The following is a 21,715-nucleotide window of genomic DNA, read 5'->3' as shown; positions in this document are numbered from 1 at the left end:
CAGGATAAGGGCACACTAGCTATAGTTAGAAGATAACTGGGAAGTGTGTAATGAGTTGGCTTCCCTCTTCCCTGGTGTTTCTTCTATTAAAGGTTAGGGTGACTCTGGGATGGGTCATATGGAAGGTTGGCTGGGAGTGTCTGTGATGGGCTTACAGTTGAAAGACAGGGAAGGGGAAAAACAGTTCTTGGGCTTTTCTCCATTGATTGGAACTGTCAGTCAATCACTTTTTCTTTTTTATATATTACCCTGTATCCCTGTTACTTTAACAGTATTTTTGCATTGTAAGGAGCCCTGGTATAAAAACTGATCCTACCTACATGTTGCATAGGTGGTGTTTGTGACTCCTTGGTCAAAAAGTGAGTCTGGTGAGGAAGAAAAGGTCATGAATGCCCAGGATGGGCAGAAGGACTGTCTCAAGGTGGCCCAGGAATGATCAGTGTGCGTGTGTTTGTGTTTATTTTATTTTTGCTTTTTAGGGATGCATCCATGACATATGGAGGTTCCCAGGCCAGGGCTCAAATCAGAGCGGCAGCTGCCGGCCTACGCCACAGCCACAGCAACCTAGGATCTGAGCCATGTCTGTGATCTACACCACAGCTCACGGCAATGCCGGATCCCCAACCCACTGATCAAGGCTGGGGATCAAACTTGCATCCTCATGGATACTAGTCGGATTCGTTTCCGCTGTGCCACGAAGGGAATTCCCTGTGTGTGTTTGTGTGTGTGTGTGTGTGTGTGTGCATGAGCACGTGTAATGATTGGGAGCCCATGGGTTGGCCAGTGGCTGCCATACGCTTCCTCTGAAGATCAAGGGGTATGTTCTCCTCCAGCTTCTATGGTAGCAGCTCATGCCTCAGTCCTGTGTTAAGTTCTTTAGGGCACAATCTTTGGCATTTACGTAATGCTGGGGCTATGATTAAAATTTTAGCTACCACAAAAGCCTAGTACCAACAAAGATCAGCCACGTCTTTACGAAATACAATCTGAGTGTATTAGTCCTTGGTCAAACCACGTTACTTTAGACAAGGAGGAAGCTGGTAATAAAATGAAACCATAACACAGGTATTTTAAAATACTTTAGGTTTCAAGCTGAAGAGTAATTGGGGCAAAATGATGTTATTGCTGTTGGTTTGCAGTCGAGGCCCTTCGAGGACGGCCGACTCGCAGATTTAACTTGTAGCCGGCAATCCCAGTTTCTTGAGAGTAATCGAACCCTTTGGAAAGCGCCTGGGATGCCTGTGGCTTGTCAGGATCTATGTACTCTTTCCCCCCATGGAGCTGTCTTTTCTCTCTCCTTAGAGGGCAAGGAATTCACCCAAGTATCATCATTATTCCCCAAGCGCATAACAGGTATCTCGGACATATTAACAGAAAGACTGCCATCCTCAGGCTGTGCCTGAGAGGACCCGCCCCTGGTCAGATACCACCTTTCTCAAAAAATCTATGAGAGTAGAATCCTACTGTGTGAGACTTATTTTCCAGCAACTTCTCAAAACAACAAAACATTCTCACCAGGGATTTTAATTACTGGTAGAGATGGCAAGGCTGTCACAGCCAATGGCTAAGAGGAATGATGTTAGGAAGGATTCCTCACTCCTTCCCCCCTGGCAGGAGCTGGCTACACACCCGTTCTTGTTCTGGGCCTCTGTTACCTGCTGGTCTGATACTGTAGCCTTTAACCTTTCCTTTGCTGAAAGCCTGGGCTGAATTTCCACCTGTCCTACTGAGACATCACGGACTTGGGGCTTCTCCCCCCTTTTGTTCCCTGGTCTCCTTTTTTTTCTTTTAGGGCCACACTCGTGGCATATGGAAGTTCTCAGCTTGGGGTCAAATGGGAGCTGCAGCTGCCAGCCTACACCACAGCCACAGCAACCTGGGATCTGAGCCACGTCTGCAATCTACACCACAGCTCATGGCAATACCGGATCCCCAACCGAGTGAGGCCAGGGATGGAACCCACGTCCTCATGCATACTGGTTGGGTTCATTACTGCTGAGCTACAATGGGAACTCTGCCCTGGCCTCCTTCTTAATCCTTAAGGGGTGGCTAAAGTCCAGTCTCCAGATTATCACTGTCATACTTCTTGGCTCAAAGGCCTCCTATCTTTGCTTATACAACCCTTAGCACAGTGTCCCAGGACTCAGACTCCAGCGTTTGGCTTTTAATTAAGATGAGATCCACCGTAACCACGGCAGAGCAACCAAGCCTTGCGCTTGGCCCAGAATTAACCTGCTTCATGGCTGGTTCCTGTCTGCTGGGAATAGAGATCCAAAGATGGGATAGAGAGCAGGAGGGGAATGGAGACAGGGTGAGGGCAGGGCCCCTTGTTCAGATTTCTCATCTTATGTGAGTTAGGAGCTGCCAGAGGAGGAATGAGGATGCTGGGTAAATCCCACCCACCTCCTCAGTCTGTCTAGGAAGGACCCTGATGCCTCATTGAGGAATTTGTAATTTATTTTCCATGGCAACCAGGCAGCAGGGATAATTTAGGCTATGAATAACAACTTAGAAACATTCAACACATTTTAGGTGGTTTCAACTTTCTCCCTAATTGGATCCTCCCCCTCCCCCCCAAACTAAGTTTGTCTATGTAGAAAAAATTGTTCCACCTTTTGCTTTTGTGCTGTGAAGCACTGGTCTAGACGAGCGGCTAGAGGAAGGCCACTGAAGGGTAAGGCAATGCCTAGCGAAGGGCTTCTCAATCTTGGTGCTTTTTACACCCTGGCTTGTAGGGGCTGTCCTGTGCATAGCAGGATGCTTAGGGACATCCCTGGATGTTAGCCCTGGATGCTGGTAGCACCCTCTCTCCAGGAGTGATATGATGATGGGTGCAGGGGGGCTGTCCACGGATGAGAAGCCATCAAAGAGATTGGCAAGTCCCTCAAACAATCGCTTCCCCCCACCCCCTTCCCTTGCTCTCTTCTACTCTGCATGGAATCATTTTTTTCATACTATGGTTGAGTCAAGTGAACTGCCTGGCATATCTGAGAATATTTAGGGAGACCATCTAACTGCATTTCAAGGAAAGGGAAAAGGATTTGAAGTCGGAAAACCCAAAGTAAAGTCTCTACGGGTGGGATAGAGTAAATTAGGGGCAGATCTCCCCTGCCTCCTGCCTGCAACATCCCCTCCCCCAGCATTTCTTAGCCCGAGGGAAATTTGGGAACATGAAAACAGATGTTTAGATGACCTAAAATGTTCATCCTCCATTGGCTCAAAGACACATTCTCAGTCCACATGTTGTCCTTCATGTGTCCAAGGCAGCCCAGAACGGAGTCAAGTTCTCCTCTGTGTGATCACGTTATAATTTCTGAAGGGCGTGGTCCAAGCTGTGTGGACGGGAGGAGTGTGCCTGCCTCATGAGCGGCTGGACAGCGTTTTCTTGGAGTAATAACATCTGTGCACACCTCATAACTGAAGGGGAAAGACTCGTCTCTCATTGGTGGGGAGCCTGGAACGTGGGTATCTACCATCACCCCCCCTCCTCCTGTGAGGGCCCCCAGTGAAGGGACCAGAGCCCTTTGAGAGCTGGTAAAGGGCTCCTGCTCCTTTCTCCTGTGGCAAGGGGTGCAACTTCCTGCTGGAGGCGGTTGAGAGATCAGCTTAAACAGGATTGTAGGAGGGCAACACGGTGGGATGGAAAAGACACAGGGACGTTCTCTGCTCCCACACCCTAAGGAGGACCCTGAGGAAGGAGTTTCAGGTTCTCGTTCTCCTGCTCTGAATTGCTCACCTGACTCATAAGAAACTGCTTGGACCTCCAGCACATGAGAGCTTGGGTTGGTCGAAGGAGGCGGCTATAGCAGCACCAGGGGAGGGGCAGCCCCTCTCCACGAAAGACCAGCACAGATGCTGTCTATATGGGGCTGAGGGCGTGGTACCCAGGCCTCTTCTTGTAGATGCTCATCAGAGAGGCCCGAGGTGGGCACTGCCCATCCCTCTTCTCTGCTTAATTTTTTCTAGGAACACTTACTATTCTCTGACTTTTGGAGTCTTTCTCCCACTGGAATATAACCCTATGTTAGCAGAGATTTTCTTTTCTTTCTTTTCCTTCTTCCTTTTTTTTTTTTTTTTTTGGCTTTTTAGGGCCGCATCTGGGGCATATGGAGGTTCCCAGGCTAGGGGTCAAATCAGAGCTACAGCTGATGGTCTACACCACAGCCACAGCAATGCAGGACCTGAGCCACAGATGCAACCTACACCACAGACCATGGCAACGGCGGATCCTTAACCTACTGAGCAAGGCCAGGGATCAAACCCTAGTCGGATTCGTTTCTGCTGCATCACAACGGCAACTCCCAGAGATTTTCATCTATTACATTCACTGACGGTTACACAGTACCTAGAACAGCACCTGGCATATAATAAATATTTTTTGAAAGGACATTCTTCCCTGAAACACACAGAGAGAGAGAGAGAGCCCTGCTACACACGGATTACATATACAATAAGCTGTGCAACATTTGACAAGCTACCCAACCTCTCTGAGCCTTAGTTTTTTTCATCTATAAACTAGAACTAATGGAAACATTTATCTCACAGAATTGTCAAGGATCAGCATGGCGCCCCTTCCTAGGGTGAATTACTACTGCTTTCACAATGTTTGTAAAGCATCTGGAATGCTAGAGATGCTATTAGAAATTCCTGGAACTCTGCGAACTATTGCATTTGGAGTGGATAAGCAATAAGATCCTGCTGTATAGTGCAGGGAACTATATCTAGTCACCTGTTATGGAACATGATGGAGGATGGTGTGAAAAAAAGAATGTATATATAACTGGGTCACTCTGCTGAAATTGACAGAAAATTGTAAATCAACTATAATAAAAATAAAAAAAATAAATGCAGGGACTAGGCAATAACTATGGCAAAGGCTTGAATCTCTAATCGTGGAATTTCAGAGAACAAAAGGAGAGAATGGTTTAGATAGATCATATACACACACATTCTAAAAAAAAAATAAATTTCTTAGAACTTTAAAGCATTTTAGAGTCAAGGACTCCAAGACAGTACAGAAGCAGGGAGCAAGCCCTTTGGAAGACAATGTACTACAGAATTCTAACTGGTCACCAGGGTGCACAGAATCCTGGCCACCAGGGGGCACTCGCCACTGAGGTTTGGAGAAATGCTTGCCTTTGATTCTTATCTGTCTCCTTTCTGTCTCTTGTTTGGGCTTCACTGGCTCATTCTAGATTTCACCTTCAGTGAAGGAGTTTCCTGATTTAAACTCTTACCTTTCAATTTGTCCTAATTCTTTACTAACGACATCTGCCCTTCTGACTCTGGATCTGGTTCGGGCTACCTCTGAAGACAGACCTTTAGATCCTGTACCTGAGTGCTCTTCCCTTCAATCAGCACTGGTGGCATTTTAAGTGTATTGCTATATCGTTTGAACTACATATATTTGAACTATAAATACAATGACATTGTTAAAGAGTAAAAGCATCTTCAAACTGATACCGAGAGGATGATATCTGTTGTGCAAATTATCCCAGAGAAAGGTTCCATCTGGTAAGCCGAATAAGATAACATGGCTGCCATTTGGTAGGTGGGAATCTAGATACTGCAGAGTCTGCATGACCTTGGAGAAGAGTTTCTCAGGAGTGGTCATTGCTGGGACTGGGTTAGTTTTCCTGTTGGCAAAAGAAAAATATCTCAGTAGATTATAAGAATAAATGCATGCAAATATAACACCCCCCCCTCCACACACACACGATGTAGTGGTTATTGGTGTTATTTGCAAAATGTTTTTGGTTTTCTGACTCCCTTGAGGTTGGGTGGGCCACTGACTGGTCTGACCTGTGGACTGTGAACAGAAATGACACGTCATGCTTGGTTATATGAGAGCTTCTATCTAGGATGCCCTTTCTCTTTGCCATGGGTGTGGGTGATCTTTTTTTTTATATACTAGAAAACAGGTGCTTCACCAATATGAGTCCTGGAACAGAGCTCAGGCACAATGTAGTGTTAATAAATATTTATTACTTATGGTACTAGGAATTTAGGGGCTGTTTGTTCCTGCAGCATAACTTCATCTGTCCTCACTGTTACACACAGTTAATGGAATCAAAGGAGTCTGGCATTGCTTATTATTTATTTGACACCACCTTGAGATCTGCAACTTGGTATTTAAAATTTTTCACCTGTATCAGAGTCAGGGAAATAGAATTTCACTGAGAAATGAAATGATTTTATGTGTCCCCACTACATCTTTCCTTTCTACACTGAATATGAACTTTATGATTTCCTGATAGACTGCTCTTCCAGGCTATACCCTTGCGATACTATCTTGCAAAATTGTCAACAGGCAATTCCAATTTACATCACTGTCTTTTCTCTATATAGTAGTGCTTGTGCTTTATAAAGGATATTAGAAATTTTAAATTATATTTTAATTTTCTTGTTCCATACAAGTTAGTGAAAACAGGAAAAGACAGTGCTGAAAGTAGTTATAAGAAGGCAATCTTGAAGTCAGAGAATTTAAGACAAAGATGTAAGTCACAGATGAATTTAAAGCAGCAAATCTTTAACTTCAATTAGATATCATTGAATTTGGTCTGGCTGACTTAATTTCATTTGGTTTGGAAAAGAACCAAAGTAAGGAATGTACAAAATACTAGAAATACAACCTTGAAAATTCCTTTTACATTTCCCTTCCTTTCTTCTTTCTTGCCTTCCTCTGCTTGCTTCCTTCCTTCCTTCCTTCCTTCCTCCCTTTCTCTTTCTCTCTTTCCAGTTGTGTTTAAAAGGCAAGGTATAAATAGGGATCCTAGAATATTTTTTGGATTTAATACATAAATCTACTATTGTTCATTTTTTGCACAGTTGACTTTTGTACAAGCCTTCAAGAAAACATCACATTTTGAATTAAGATACTAACCTGCATTAACCTGAGAGTAGAATATAGAATTCTCTGAGATTTTAATCTACTCTTTAGGTTTTAAATTGCCTGTTGTTAATCTAAATGGAATCATGCTGTAGTTGTTTTCTATTTTTAAGTTCTTAAAATTCCAGATTCACCTAATGATCCTGTAGGAGAGTGAAGAACATCCCTCAGAATGTGATCTTACGGAGTTCCCAGTATGGCTCAGCAGGTTAAGAATCCGTCATAGCATCCATGAGGATTTGGGTTCGATCCCTGGCCTTGCTCAGTGGGTTAAGGATCTGGCGTTCCCACAAGCTGTGGCACAGGTCGCCGATGTGGCTCAGATCTGTCATTGCGTGATTATGGCATAAGTCGGAGCTGTAGCTCCCACTGGACTTCTAGCCTGGGAACCTCCATATGCTGCAGATGCGGCTGTGAAAGAAAAAAAAATGTGATCTTATTTGGAAACAGGGTCTCTGTAGATGTATTCAGTTAAGATGAGGTCATACTGGATTAGGGTGGGCCTTAAATACAATGAAGAGAGACACCCAGGGAAGAAGTGAAGCTGGAAGTGGAGGTTGGAATTGTGCTGCCACAAGCCAAGGAATCCTCAGGATTCCCCAGGAAGGATGAAGAGACAGGGAAGGATTTTTCCCTAGACACTTCAGAGGGAGCATGGCCCTGCCAACACCTTGATTTTGGACTTACAGCCTCCAGCACTGTGAGAGAATACATTTCTGCTGTTTCAGGTCTCCTAGTTTGCGGTATTTTGTCACCGCAGTCCCAGGAAACTTAATAGAGATTCCAAGCCAGAAAAAGGAGTTCATTTCTCACAAGCTGGACCTGAGGCATGAGAGACACGGTAAAAGGGGAAAAGGCCCCTCAGGTGTATCCACTACTGTCACTTTTAAGGGATCTGCTCTTATTTTTTTTATTATTATTATTTTTTATTTTTTTGTCTTTTTTGCTATTTCTTTGGGCCGCTCCTGCGGCATATGGAGGTTCCCAGGCTAGGGGTCAAATCAGAGCTGTAGCTGCCAGCCTACGCTGGAGCCACAGCAACGCAGGATCCGAGCCGCATCTGCAACCTACACCACAGCTCACGGCAACGCCGGATTGTTAACCCACTGAGCAAGGGCAGGGATCGAACCCACATCCTCATGGTTCCCAGTTGGATTCGTTAACCACTGCGCCACGACGGGAACTCCGGAGCTGCTCTTAAATGCATATTGGTGTTCTTAGTTTGCAAGGAGTTTTTCAAAATGTGTCAAAATTTGAAGTTGTCCTAACTTTTGACCTTGACATTTCTTTTTTGGGAAGTTGTCCTACCATAACATTTCCACGCATGTGCAAAAAAGTACATACACATATGCAACATTTCTGGGACTGAAGTAAAACTGGAAAAAGGTAAAAATCCTGGCTACACAAATTATAGCACATCCATGCAATAAAACTCTATACAGCCATTATAAGGAATGAAATAACTAGATAACTAGATATAGGTGATGCTTGTACAACATTCTGAGTGTACTAAATACTACTGAATTGTTCACTCTAAAATGGTTAATTTTACATCATGTGAATTTCTCTTCAACAGAACAATTTTTTAAAGAATAAAGTAATCTGTATGCAATGGTATGGAAAAGACTGCTAAAAAGTATTGTTGACTGAAAAGAACAAATTACGGAACAGTAAGTATAACGTTATTTCAACTTCAGTGAATATTAACCAGCCTGTAAATGAGAATTTGCATAGAAAAAATATGGATGCAAATACAGGAAAGTGTCACTATTGGTTAGCTTGGAGCAGAGTGGTGGGGGTTGTTAGGGAGTGACTTTGGGGAAACTTTCACTTCCTACACCCTGTATTATTTGAACTTTTTTCACAACAGCTGCTATTTTGTAATCAGAGTAACAAAATGAAAGAGGTTCTCACACCATTTTTATTCTTTCTAAAATGAGGAAGAAAGCTCAATTTAACAGGAGCAGCAGAAAACACTGTAATTTAATGTCATTTCCCTTCCATCTATTTCACTTAGTCAAATAAAATCAGTTTTCACATTGTTGCTATCCAGAGTGACAGGCTGGCCATGGGTGTGAGAGTCCCATGGGCCACTCTGTGACAAGAAACATGTCCCCACACCAAGGAAAAGGCAGAGGGAGTCTGATGTTTGGGCACTTGTTGTGTTTGGTGTATGTGCTCCTACACTAGGTAATGAGTTCCTTGGACTTTCTGATAGAGAAAGAGATAGGAAGAAAGAGAAAAGGAGGTCCCATTTCACAAAACCTTGGCATGTAGAATAGTTCCTTACTTTGGGAATAATTATACAACTTTATGAATAAAAAGCTTCACCACCTGCATAAAAATGCACTCAGAAGGATTTGAGAAAAGGTTGCCTACCCACCAGGGGCAAAAGGTCGCCAAGGCTTGGTTTGATTTGCAGATGCACAGAAGCACCAGAAGGACCCCAGTTTGTGGAGGGGTTTCAGGTTGCCTTGTGGGTTTGTTCAGGCCAGGAGAACCCATCCAGAGTAACCAGGTTTCATCTTCATCGTGGGTTTAGAGTGTGACCACAGGGGAGAAATAAAGCAAGCTTTGTCTATATCCAGACTTCTGTCATTGGTAAAGCGAATGCATGCCTATCAACTTTTGCCTTGGCATTTCAGGTTTGTTTATTTTCTTTCCTGCTGATACAACAGCACTTTGGCACAAAGCCGTTATGCTGAGCTAAGGCTCTTCAACCACCTAAAGGCAGGATGAGTTAAGATGGTGCAAAGTCTCCCAAACTCCCTATTTAATGATTTTTCTGTTGCTGTTACAGACACAACCCTGATGATAAACAAAGAATTTCAGCTAATTTGCATTTATGAAAGGGCACCTCACAAATTAAGCAAGCATAACCAAAAAGGCTAGCTGCTAAGTGAAATCAGAATGGAGGCCTTGGTGTTTCTGCTGGAACATCCTCCAGCCATCTGTGCTCCATCAGGTACAGCTGGATAACTTGCACATGTGCACTGCCAGATAAATCCTGCAGTGTGCATGGCAAAAGAAACCACTTCTTAGTTCAGGTGAGGGAAAAAGGGTCTGAGTGACAGGTGCAGTGGGTCCCCTCTTCTGGATGCCACAGAAGATCCCTCTGATTCCGGCCCTGAAAAGTTCTCAATGCCGTTTTGATCTGTGTACTTTTTCTCTTCGGGTGATTTTTTTTTTTTTTTTTTTTTTTACTTTTTTGGCCACGCCCATGGCATATGGAAGTTCCTGGGGCAGGGATCAAATCAAAGTTGCAGCTGCAAACTATGTCGTAGCTACGGCAATGCTGGGTCCTTTAACCCACTGTGCAGGGCTAGAGATTGAACCAGCAATGCCACAGAGACAAGCCAGATCATTAGTCATAGCGGGAACTCCTCCTCTGGTGATTTCTGAGGACTGAGTGCTCGTAGTTTGGAACCAAAGAGTCCCAGTGGTTTGGGAAACACCTCCTAGGTCTTCCTTGCTGTCAGAGGCTGAATGTGCTGAGTTGAGGTTGTCTAACCCTCTTTTCCAAGTGCTCTGGAATCAGGTCTGCTTGGCCATCCCAAGTTTGTCTGCCCACCTCAGGCCTTGCATCCCTCTTCAGACACTGGGGAGCTCAGGCCAGTCATTCCAATGGAGAGCTGAGGGGCTGGGGGTGCTGGGCTTACAGAGGAGAAAAACAAAAACCAGGCTGAGAGACAAGATGCTCATGCCAAGAAAGTAATGAAAGAAAAGCTGGTGCCCACCACCACGCTCTCACATGTCAGGGACACCTGGGTGGCCTTGGAACGGATGAAGAGCCTTGCCTTTGGGATGGCTCAGCGTCCATCCTCATCCTAATGAATTGTGCCTGATCATGCAAAATAAGCCTTGGGAGCTGGGTGCCAGGCCAGCCACAATCATTTCACTACCCTGGCAGGTGTTCCAGCCAGACTTCAGCTGGCTGATGGCAGGTGCACCCTGTTGCAAGGAAGAAGGCAAAGGCCTCTGCAGAAAACGCTGCCCAGAAGCAGAGCGGAAGTGCATGGACTTGGTGTGACCAAGGGCTCAGATTCCACTCCAAGCTAGCTTTCCTGCTTATGAAACATCCAGGAGACACAGGTAGCCCTTGCCTTCAGGCCTGCCAGTCGTAAGCACATCACTCACCTCCCGCCCAACTTCCTTGAGGAAGTGTCTTGACATAGACTAGGGATGGGGTGGGGACTCACTGGGCCCACATAACCCGATGCATAGAGATCCTGGGTCCCCTAAAAGACGGTACAGCCTGGAACATGCTGGCTGGTTGAGAAACTCCTTGTCATTCCCTTGGCCACCACACCTCTGGCCAGGTGGTGGGAGAGAGAATTCCTCTGGGCAGCAGGAGTTCTGTCCATTCCCTTCTCTGCTGGTTTTCTGCCCTGGACTGGATAGAATGGACTCCTTCCTGGCAGTCCAGGCTCCTTGGGGGCTGTCAGCTACCAGCCCCTTGGTTGCTTCCTCTTAACCCACTGCTGATCAGCCGTCCTGGGCAACATCTGATCCATCAGCATAGCAGAGAAATACTTGGGAGCTGGCGACACGGAAAACCTAGTGCTCTCTATAGATGAAAAAATGTTTATACTTTCTAGGTCCACTCTAAAAAAAATGCAACCATGTCCACCATTTCTGTGGCTAGTGTTAGATGCTTGTCTATTTTTTTTTTTTATCATGTTACCAGTGATTACAATATTCTTTTCCAGGATGTCATGTTGGGATATTGGGGAAGGGCTGTCACTGTCCTTTATGACCTGAGGCTCTTGAAGTCCTTCCCATTTCTCATTGCTGCCTTTACTACCCAAGCCTCTGCTGCTGTAACTCACTCAGGCTTGCCCTACTTCCAGGGAGTTTTCTCCTTCTGTATCATGCACACTCTACAGCTTTTGAAGGCAGTAACAGGAGAAGCCCAAGGAAGCTGGGTTCGCTTAGGTCCAGGTGAGTAGAGGTACAATGAGAAAGCTGTCATCCTTAGACTATGTTACCTTTCTTGTTGCATTCATGATGCTAAAAGCTATCTTCCAGTCATGACCTTCATTCATGTAACAAGCATTTACCGACTACATGAGTTTAGAGAATTGAGAAAGAAGCACGCAGCTGTATCACTTCGGTAAGAGCTAGCTAGCATCATCGTTAAAAAAAGAAAAGAAAAGAGTCAAGCAAATATCCTCAAAGTCTTTCCAGGACGGACTTATTATGCAATTCGTTGCTGGCTTGAGCTTTTTTATGCAATCACTCTGCTCATTTGGGGGAATCTACTCCACCTTGACGTTCTGGCAGATGGGGAGGTACAGTTACCATCTGTCTTTATTTTTCTAACCCCTCCACAGGACGTTGCAGAGTGGGCACCGCGGGGACATCCCGCACTGCCAACTCCATTCTTTCACCCAAATGCTTGCTGTTTCTCTGCCCAGATCCCCAGCGTGGAGAGAGGCTGGCCCAGGTCTCTGGCTGATGTCTGCCTGTCCTTTGGCTCCTTGGAAAAGGAAGAGCAGGACTGGGCTGGAAGGGCCTCTGGGTGTGCAGCTTCTGCTAAAAAAGTGCAGTTTCAGGGATTTTGGCTTTTAGAATCAAAGCCTCTTTCTGCAGGTGTTCGTCACCCAGTATAACCAGCTTGTTCTCTGTCCCCTCTGGTTGTACAGGAGCCAGAAGTTGGAGGGGCACTAGCCGATCCGACCATAGGTTTGTTCTGTTTAGTAATGGGGATGGGGGCCGAAGTTCATTGCTTCTCCTTCCATAACCTCCCTGAGGTCAGGGATGGTGGCCTCTTTGACACTGTATCCCAGAGCAGGACACAGAGCTTGGCACATCATAGGCATCAATGCATACTTTTTAAAGTGACTGCATAAAAGAAAGCAAATAAGCTAAGTGTGGACTGTAGAAAGAACACAGAATTTAGGCAGAGAACCTGGTTTGGTGCTCAAATTTCTGCTCAGTAGCAGTAGAAGTCAGTCCTTTAACTAACCTCACAGAAGCTCATTTGTAAAATGGGACAGTGGCACTTGCTTCTGAGGGCTGCTCTGGCCATGAGATGACATAGGGAGTGTTGTGGCTCTTGGCTCATGGGAGGTTTGGGGGTGTTTGCTCTCTACTGGAGATCATCACTGAGCCACCTGTGGGGACTTGGGTCCCCAGCATGTAGGGTAAAGCAGCCTAGGAGGTCCCAGAGGTGGTTCCCCATCTCTGGATCACACTGTGGTATCTCCTGCCCTGAAGCCATGTCACTGATGACGTCTACGCCTCCTTCACCATAAGGGTTCTGGGGCTCTCAGAGAGGTAGCCATGAGTACAAATACTCTTTCATAGTATAGAACTGTGCTCATAGCACAGGCTTAGAAAGCTTGGTGAGCGAAGTACAGGAAAGCAGAAGGTGACCAGTGAGCACAGAGGCTACCTCTAGAACCTTCAGAGTTGGTGTCCAGCTCTCCCATCAATCAATTCATTGGGAAAGCCACATCACCTGTCTTGGCTTTGCTTTTCTGTTTTCTAAAATAGTGGGTAGGTAGTTACTGGGAAATTGTTTTAGAGCTGATCTTAGAGCTGATCTCACCTTTTTTTTTTTTTTTTTCTTTTTGGCCATGATCATAGGACAGATGGCATCCTCATGTGTGACATATTCTTAAGGATACACAGAGACTTTGAGAAACTTTCCAAAATGTTGTGGGGGATGAAGGCACTCAACATTTTGAAATCACCACTGATGTTAGCAGTTTAGCAAAACTCCTTTCTTACCTTGGCCATGAGCAGAAGTAGAATTGGCTGCAAATTAGGTACAGTTTCTTTGCAAAGCTTTAAGTCTGTGCTCTATCTACCTCACAAGGAAGAAAATCAGAATGTGAGTGAAGAAGCTATTCTTATGGGGTAGCCATGACTTTGCCTGGTTTCATTGAAAAAGTCATGATTCTCAACCCTGGAACTTGGGCTGGAGGCAGCATATTTCTTATGATACAGCTCAGAGCTGATCATGACACACCCATTTGCTGTGAATCAGAGCAAGGGATTAATGGGTCTGATATTTAAAAAAGGGTCTTTCAGCTTTGCAGCTTGGTTCTGTTGAGTTCACATGTGTCTAGGACTTACTAAGATAGGGAAATACAATTCAGCAGCTACTGTAATGGCGTGGAGTCGAGTGGAGACAAGGGGGAAATTCAGAGTCAAAGAATTTTCAAAACCTTTCGCAGTAACTCACCCGTTGCAAACATCATTTCCAATCATGGCATATATGACGATGGCTGGATGGTCCAGCAGCTGGTTCCTAGACAAACTGAGAAGCCATAGATGGAATTAGAATGGCAAACCTTTGGAAGTCTAGCTTTGTAACTAACTGACCTGTGAGAGCATCTTTGACCATTCTTTTGGTAAATTTTTGCTATTTTTCTTTCCATTCAGGATCACCATTCCCATTTCCCCTCTTCTCTATCATCTTTAACCCACTTCTCCATTAGGAAAAGAGCATATATATGCACAGATTTAAAAAGAGCAGACTGAAGTCTCCAGCAGGGGGATGTGCTACCATCTTCATAGCATCTTTCACAGCATTTGTCATCAATAAACACAGGTGAGTTACCTGAGTTACTTATGTCCGGATTTGACAGCTGTGGAACTGCAGTCACCTTTGAAAGAGCGAGGGTTTCCCAAGGTTTCTACTCTGGGCACCCAGAGCCTTGCTTCTGGATTTTGAGTGCAAAATTTTCTCGTTCATAAAGCAGGAATAAGAAACAAACTTTTTTGTCTTTTTCAGATACTCTGGCCAGACCTAAGTTTTGCCCATGTTGTGTCCATTTTTATGATACTTTTTTTTTTTTTTTTTTTTTTTTTGGTCTTTTGCCTTTTCTAGGGCTGCTCCCATGGCATATGGAGGTTCCCAGGCTAGGGGTCTAAACGGAGCTGTAGCTGCCGGCCTGCACCACAGCCACAGCAACGTGGGATCCGAGCCGCGTCTGCGACCTACACCACAGCTCACGGCATCACCGGATCCTTAACCCACTGAGCAAGGCCAGGGATCGAACCCGCAACCTAATGGTTCCTAGTTGGATTCGTTAACCACTGCGCTACAACAGGAACTCCAAAATTTTATGATACCTTTTAAAGGACATATGCAAATTAATCACTTCCTATGCTCACTGGCCCAAGAAGTGATAACTTCCCAGTGTTTAGACAGTGACCAACAAGCTACAGATGCCCAGTACAAGTGGTCACTGGTTAATTACAGAGAGTTTTTCTTCATTTTTCAAAATAGAAACATAATTTAAAAACAATTTATTATATCTTTCCTTTTTCCTCTTACCTTTCTATAAAGCTCTCCAGGTTTTGGGAAGATGCACCTGAATAAATAAAATGAAGAAAATAATTAGAGTCAGTCAGTTCAATTCAGCACTCTCAGTATAAGAGCTTGATTGATTGACAGCAATCATGGAGGAAGCACCGCTGTACAATCACAGGTCCTCCAACCATCATGCCGATGGGAATGACTTCATCCTGGAACTCTCCTTAATGGGTTTCCTGTTTACTTGGCATTGATTAACACGATTCCAAGATTTTCGATTCACATGTTTCAAGACATTTCCTAAGCATGAATGGGTTCGCTTTCTAGTAAATAGATACTTTTCTATTGGCAAAGACAGAAACTATCCAAAGATGAAGGAATGAGTTGAGGGATGAGAGGCCAGTAAAAAGTATTATTTGAAAACTGCCCATCTCCTTAGAAAGCCCCATTCAATTGCGTGCTGGTCTTCCTGCTCACTCCTGACCCCCTCCTGGCTGGCTGGCCAGACGCAAGATTCAGATGCTAGAGCTGATGTATTTCAGCTCCTGCAATGACATGCAGGACCATCCTTCCGCTACCCCTCTTACAGTGTGTAATGCATCTCTCATATGAAAATTGTATTTACTGAACACTCATTTTATTATAGACACTCTCTAAAGCACTTATTAGTTTATTTAGGTCTTAGCACCACTGTGTGAGGTAGGTATAGTAGTATTTTTATTTTATTTCATTTCTAAATTTAATTTTATTTTTCCTCTTTTGGTCGCCCTGCAGCATATGGAGTTCCCAGAGATCAGATCTGATTCACAGTCAAGATTTAAGCCGCAGCTGCGGCAATGCTGGATCTTCAACCCACTGTGCCGGGCTGGATAGAACCTGCATCCCAGGGCTCCCAAGACTCCACGGATCCTATTGCACCACAGCAGGAACTCCGGTATATCCATTTTATAGATGAGAAGACTGAAGCTCACTTAAAGTGACCTGCCCAAAGCCACATAACTAATCACTTGGAGAGCTGCAATTCAAACTCAGTCCTTCCTGTAATACTGAGCTCTGGCTCCCTGTGGAACATTGCTTCCTTAGACTGGGAGTCTAGAAAGAGTAAACCCAAATGGGTTTAGTGCTTCTTTGTCCCTTGGAAGACAGTCTGTGGTAATTCATGAGTAATCCCTCAGGTGGGTGGGACAACTCAAGGGACAAAGATTCTCCAAGTAACTTCTGGCCTTGGAAGCTTGGGGGGAAGGCTCATGGGTGTTCCTGCAGACCCACTCGGGAAAAGGCAGTGCACAGCCATGAGGAGAAAGCCAGCCCATGTTCCCTGGAAACTCTGTGTCCACCTAGGGACTGTGTCTTTTTCCATGTACAACTAGATGCAAACTGTATGGCAGCACTGATGTTGTTCTCTTGGCTGATTCAGGAATGTTAGTACATTAAATGAATATTGCTTTATTTTCTTTTTATTGTGGTAGAATATACAACACATAAACCTATTTTTCACTCTTTTTAGTGTGCAGTTTAATGGCATTAAGTGTGTTCACACTGTTGGGCAACAATCACTCATCCTTCTCCAGAATTTTTCCATCATCCCAACTGAAGCCCTGTACCCATTAAAGAACAATTCCTCATCAATGCCTCCCCCAGCTTCTGATAACACCATTCTATTTCCTGTCAGTACACATTAACTACTCTGGATGGAATCATACCATATTTGTCTTTTGGGTCGGGCCTATTACACTTAGCATAATATTTTCAGACTGCATCCATCAGTAGCATATGTCAGAATTTCCTTCCTTTTTTTTTTTTTTTTTTTTTTTTTGCTTTTTAGGGGCCACACTTGCAGCATATGGAAGTTCCCAGGCTAGGGGTCAAATCAGAGCTGTAGCTGCCAGCCTCACCACAGACAGAGCAGCACAGGATCTGAGCCCCATCTGTAATCTGCAATGCCGGATCCCAGATCCACTGAGCAAAACCAGGGATGGAATCCACATCCTCATGGATCCTAGTTGGGTTCATTAACCTCTGAGCCACCAAGGGAACTCTCAGAATTTCCTTACTTTTAAAGGCTGCATAATACTCCATTGTATGTACATACCACATTTTGTTTGTCCATTCATCTACTGATGGACATCTGCATGGCTTCTACATTTTGACTATCGTGACCATGCTGCAATGAACACTGGTGTGTAAGTATCTGTTTAGGTCCCTACTTTCAGTTCTTTTAGGTAACTGAAATCGTTTTAGGTAACTGAATTACCATATGGCAATCCTATGTTTAATTTTCTTTTGCGGACACACCATGCTGTCTGTGTTTCCTTTTCACTGGGAGGCACGGTATTGCTATGCACACAGACATACAAATTAAGGGCAGTCAATTCTTAGCATGCATGCATCCACACTCTCCATTCATTTGTTAAATGCCTGCCATAAAGCAGGAATTCACAGATGAGTTGGTCACAGTCTCTAGAGCTAAGGACTAGCATCTGTGGGGGTAGACACAGAACTGAGTACTGGTGAAAGGTTTAATGCAAGTTCAAACCTGGAAAACTCAATGTGATTTGAGCCTATTACCTCTGCTCAGAGAACGTGCCAGATTTTACAATGCCAAGTCCTAAGCATAGAGACTCAAAATACTTCTAGGTGTGAAATTGTTCCCTCTTGTTCTCAAGAGAGAAAAGAAGGAGGGCCGCTGCTGGGTGCCTAGGGAAGCTCACTCATCTCATCGGCTGGGCCCTTCGTTCAGTGCCAGCCCCGGGACACTCAACCTCCCGTTTGCAGTAAGATAATACATCAAGAGGTGTTTAATTCTCACTCTTTGATTTTTCTCTTAATGAGAAATGAAAACTAATGAAAGCTCAGGCCATGAGTGGGAAAAAAAAACTAAAGGACCATGTCCGGCCAATAATTTTCCTCACTATCCAGAGTACAATTGGGACTGCGAGGTGCAGAGCACCCATGGAGCTTGGGGGAGATGGAAATGGAAACCTCCCTGGGTCTGCACCCCACATCCCTCTGCTGCTCAGGACAAAGATGGCAGGCCAATGGCAACGGCTTGTGGTGGATTTAAAAGGAGCAATCACGATCATCCACTCAAGGCGAGAGGAAGTGTCCCCTCTTCTTTACCTCAATTTTATTTTTTTTATTCTGGTGGATATTTATAATAGAAGCACAGAATCTTCTCTGGCCCAAAGTCATTGCACTTTCCAGGATTTCCATTTCCTTTTGGAAATCTCAGTTGTATGAGATGATGTAATTAGTTTATGTAATTCCCATGTCACTTTCTCTCACTTTAGCCCCCCTTTCCTGCTGTTCTGTGCTCCTTCTGCCAGCCCCATCATCATGCTTCTCTCTCCTTTCCAATCTCTCTTTTCTTTCTCTTCCTATGTACATACCTCCTCAGCTGCTGATTTGGTCATTGCTGCTGCTACCATTACAGAAAATCCTTAGTAAAACCATGGGGACTGGAAGATGTGAGGAGGAAGGAATGGCAGCTCCTGGGCTCTGGGATGTGGGAAAACAAGGTGGGCATTTGAATAACTGGCACTACCCTTAGGAGGTCCATACCTGGTCCATGCCTGGTCTCCTGAACAATGATAGTGCAGAGAAATGGAAACGTCTTGACTATGAAATGGGGATATTTAATATATTTATCAAGGTGGTCTAGTGGAGAATCCACCTGTCCCCAGTTAAGGAAGGAACAGGGTCCTTACTGGCCACAAAAGTCTGAATTCTGGCTCATCCAGTCCCTTTCCAGGCACAGTGCATGACAAGAAAAGAAGTTTCATATAATCTCCGCATTGGTTGTCCTTTCATAAGGAAATTTCAGATGACCTTTCTACTGCTGCAGTAGTGTTGACTGCAGTAGCAAATGCTTCATATTCTGAACATGTGAATCAACTGGTAAGGCACCCTTATTGGTCTTCTAAATGAGCTTGTAATTTGTTGTGCCTGGACCGGAGTAAGTGCTCAGTTTCCATTTCTTCATGCAAAGGGATGGGATATATTTAAATATAATAGATCTTCGTAAGTCATCAATTAATTACTTTATGATTAATTATTTCATAAATTAGTTCCTTCATTTAGCAATGTTTATGGAATACTTACTATGTGTCAGGCCGTAATAGATGCTGGGGACACATCAGGAAATAGAAAAGATACGTTCCCTGTACTTATGAAACTTACAGTTATTAAACAAGTAATGAACATCAAGTGTCAGGGATTCTGAGAGGCCCTGGAGAAGTGAGGTTAAGCTGAGCACTGAAAGAAAAGTTGGTGTTTCTTCTCTTGAAGTCCTAAGAGAAGAACTTGGTAATAAATTCCCAATGAAATATCTGATGCTTTCTATCCACGACTCAGAAACAAACCTCTAGTTCAATGCTGTTATAACTCTCTGAACAGGATGGGGCATAGCTGGGGCTTGAGTTCTGAAGCTTATATAATTTGGAACACAAAACACAAAAATGAGACCCAACATAAAGGGAAGCCAGAGTGGAAAGGGATAAGAATCTGAACCAATTGTGGTTAAATATCTCAAGCTAGTAAATTTTATAAATCCATCTGGGCACCAGTCAAGTGAGGGGTCTCCAGGCTTCAGCATCACTAGCTTTATAACTCAGCCTCTGAGCCCTTCTTAGAATCACGTGTAAAGTCCTGGGGCATCAGAGCTGGGTAGGGACCTCTGAGGGCACATGATCAAGTAGCCCTCTTTACAGACGAGGCCCAGAGAGGGAAAGAGACTTGCTCAAGTTCTGACAGATACCAACGAGCAGCTCAGCTAGTAAGCTATCTCAGATACCTACCTAATAATAGACATTAGTAATGACTGAAATAGATTCAATTCTTACATGAGAATATGTGAATTATATAATTTTGTTCTCGTATGAGAACCTGTAAAAAGGAATACGAGGTGCATTTTACAATCACTGCTATAAAATTTGCTGTCAGATAGTTTCAAAATCTGCATCATTTTGGCACTGACATCTGTTAGTTTTCTTTTCCCATGTGAACTGAGATTTTTCTGGTTCCTTATATGCTAAGTAATTTTGGATTTTATCCTAAGAATTTCTGATATTATAAGACTCGGAGTCTTGTATTTTTGTCTTATTAGGCAATCAACCCATTTAGGTTTGGGTGGCAAGTTCTAACCAGCCTTCTGGGAGGTTGTTATTTCAACATCAATTCCACTTTCAAAGCCTTTACAGTAGTATATATATTTATTTTTTGTCTTTTTATAGCCGCACTCGTGGCATATGGAAGTTCCCAGGCTAGGGGGCAAATCTCAGCTGTAGCTGCCAGCCTACACCACAGCCATAGCAATGCTGGATCTGAGCCTTTTCTGTGACCTACACCGCAGCTCACGGCAATGCCAGATCCTTAACCCACTGAGCGGGGCCAGGGATGGAACCCACATCCTCATGGACACTAGCCGGGTTCATTCCGCTGAGCCTCAACAGGAACTCCTACAGTAACATTTTAACTTGTCTCATGTCTGTGTTACTGAGTGGCCATTCTTGGACCCGAGCACTAGTCTGTGTCTAAGTCCAGTTCTTGAAGTCTCTGGTATGCAATTAAGGATCAGATCTGTGTATACATAGCTCAAGAGTAACCCCCAGAGTTCATTCAAGCTTTATGGGGCTGCTTTCCTAAGCCCCTCCCTCTCCACGGGCTCCTTGGCACTTTCTGGTTCTTTGAGCTCCCCACTTTGGTCCGAAAGCTCCAACTTTCTTTCTTTTTTTTTTTTTTTGTCTTTTTAGGGCCGCACCTGTGAATATGGAGGTTCCCAGGCTAGGGGTCGATCGGAGCTGTGGCTGTCGGCCTACACCATAGCCACAGTAATTCAGGATCCAAGCTGTATATGTGACCTACACCACAGCTCATGGCAACACTAGATCCTTAACCCACTGAGCAAGGCCAGGGATTGAACCTGCGTCCTCATGGATACTAGTCGGCTAGTCAGATTCATTTCCACTAAGCCATGATGGGAACTCCTAAAGCTCTGACTTTCATTCCCCAACTCTCATGTGCACGTCTCATAAATTAGCCCACAGCAGGACCCTGGCAATGAGAGGACAGAGTGAGAAAATAAGCTCCACCCTCCTGGGCTCACAGGTCTTCTAATTGGAGAGGCAGACCCACCCCCTCAGAACTCCAGGCACTTCGAGGTTCTCCGTGCTGCCCTATTACTGCCAAGAGACCTCTTTCCCATGTCTTGAGAGAGAACTAGGTTTCTTCTGATGCCATCTCTCTATGTCACAGACCACTTCTGGGGGCTGGGTGGCCTTGAGTCAAGGTCGGGAGATAACAGAGGGACAACAAAATGCTAACCTCACTGCTGGTTTGGCTGTGCTCCTAATTCTGCTTTGCGTCTTCAATTGGCCTGCTGCAATTTACTTTCCTGAATCCTCCAATACCTTTTCTATAGATTCTGTCCAGGTTTTATAGCTGCATTCAGTGGCACAGACAGAGTGGTGTACATTTACTTCATTATACCCAGAACCAGAAACCGGAATGCCTTATAGAGAGTTCATGAGAAATGCGGTGTCATACACTGCCATAAAATA

At 44.5% G+C, this 21,715-nt stretch overlaps 1 protein-coding gene across 3 annotated transcripts in view; it reads right to left on the bottom strand.

Moving 5' to 3' along the window:
- AOAH (acyloxyacyl hydrolase) overlaps window positions 1-21,715 on the bottom strand; it is a 183,060-nt gene that overhangs the window by 23,325 nt on the left and 138,020 nt on the right. For all 3 annotated transcript variants that reach the window (XM_013985718.2, XM_021079244.1, XM_021079245.1), the window contains 3 exons: window positions 15,180-15,216; window positions 14,082-14,156; window positions 5,464-5,636 (listed from right to left, as the gene is read on the bottom strand). In XM_013985718.2, coding sequence (XP_013841172.1) covers window positions 5,464-5,636; window positions 14,082-14,156; window positions 15,180-15,216 — 285 coding nt within the window. The remainder of the gene's footprint in view (window positions 1-5,463; window positions 5,637-14,081; window positions 14,157-15,179; window positions 15,217-21,715) is intronic.

Source organism: Sus scrofa, chromosome 18, assembly GCF_000003025.6.
Source record: "Sus scrofa isolate TJ Tabasco breed Duroc chromosome 18, Sscrofa11.1, whole genome shotgun sequence".
Taxonomy (NCBI): Eukaryota; Metazoa; Chordata; class Mammalia; order Artiodactyla; family Suidae; genus Sus; species Sus scrofa.
The sequence above is the reverse complement of the archived record's forward strand: the minus strand, read 5'-3'. Positions and strand labels throughout refer to the sequence as shown.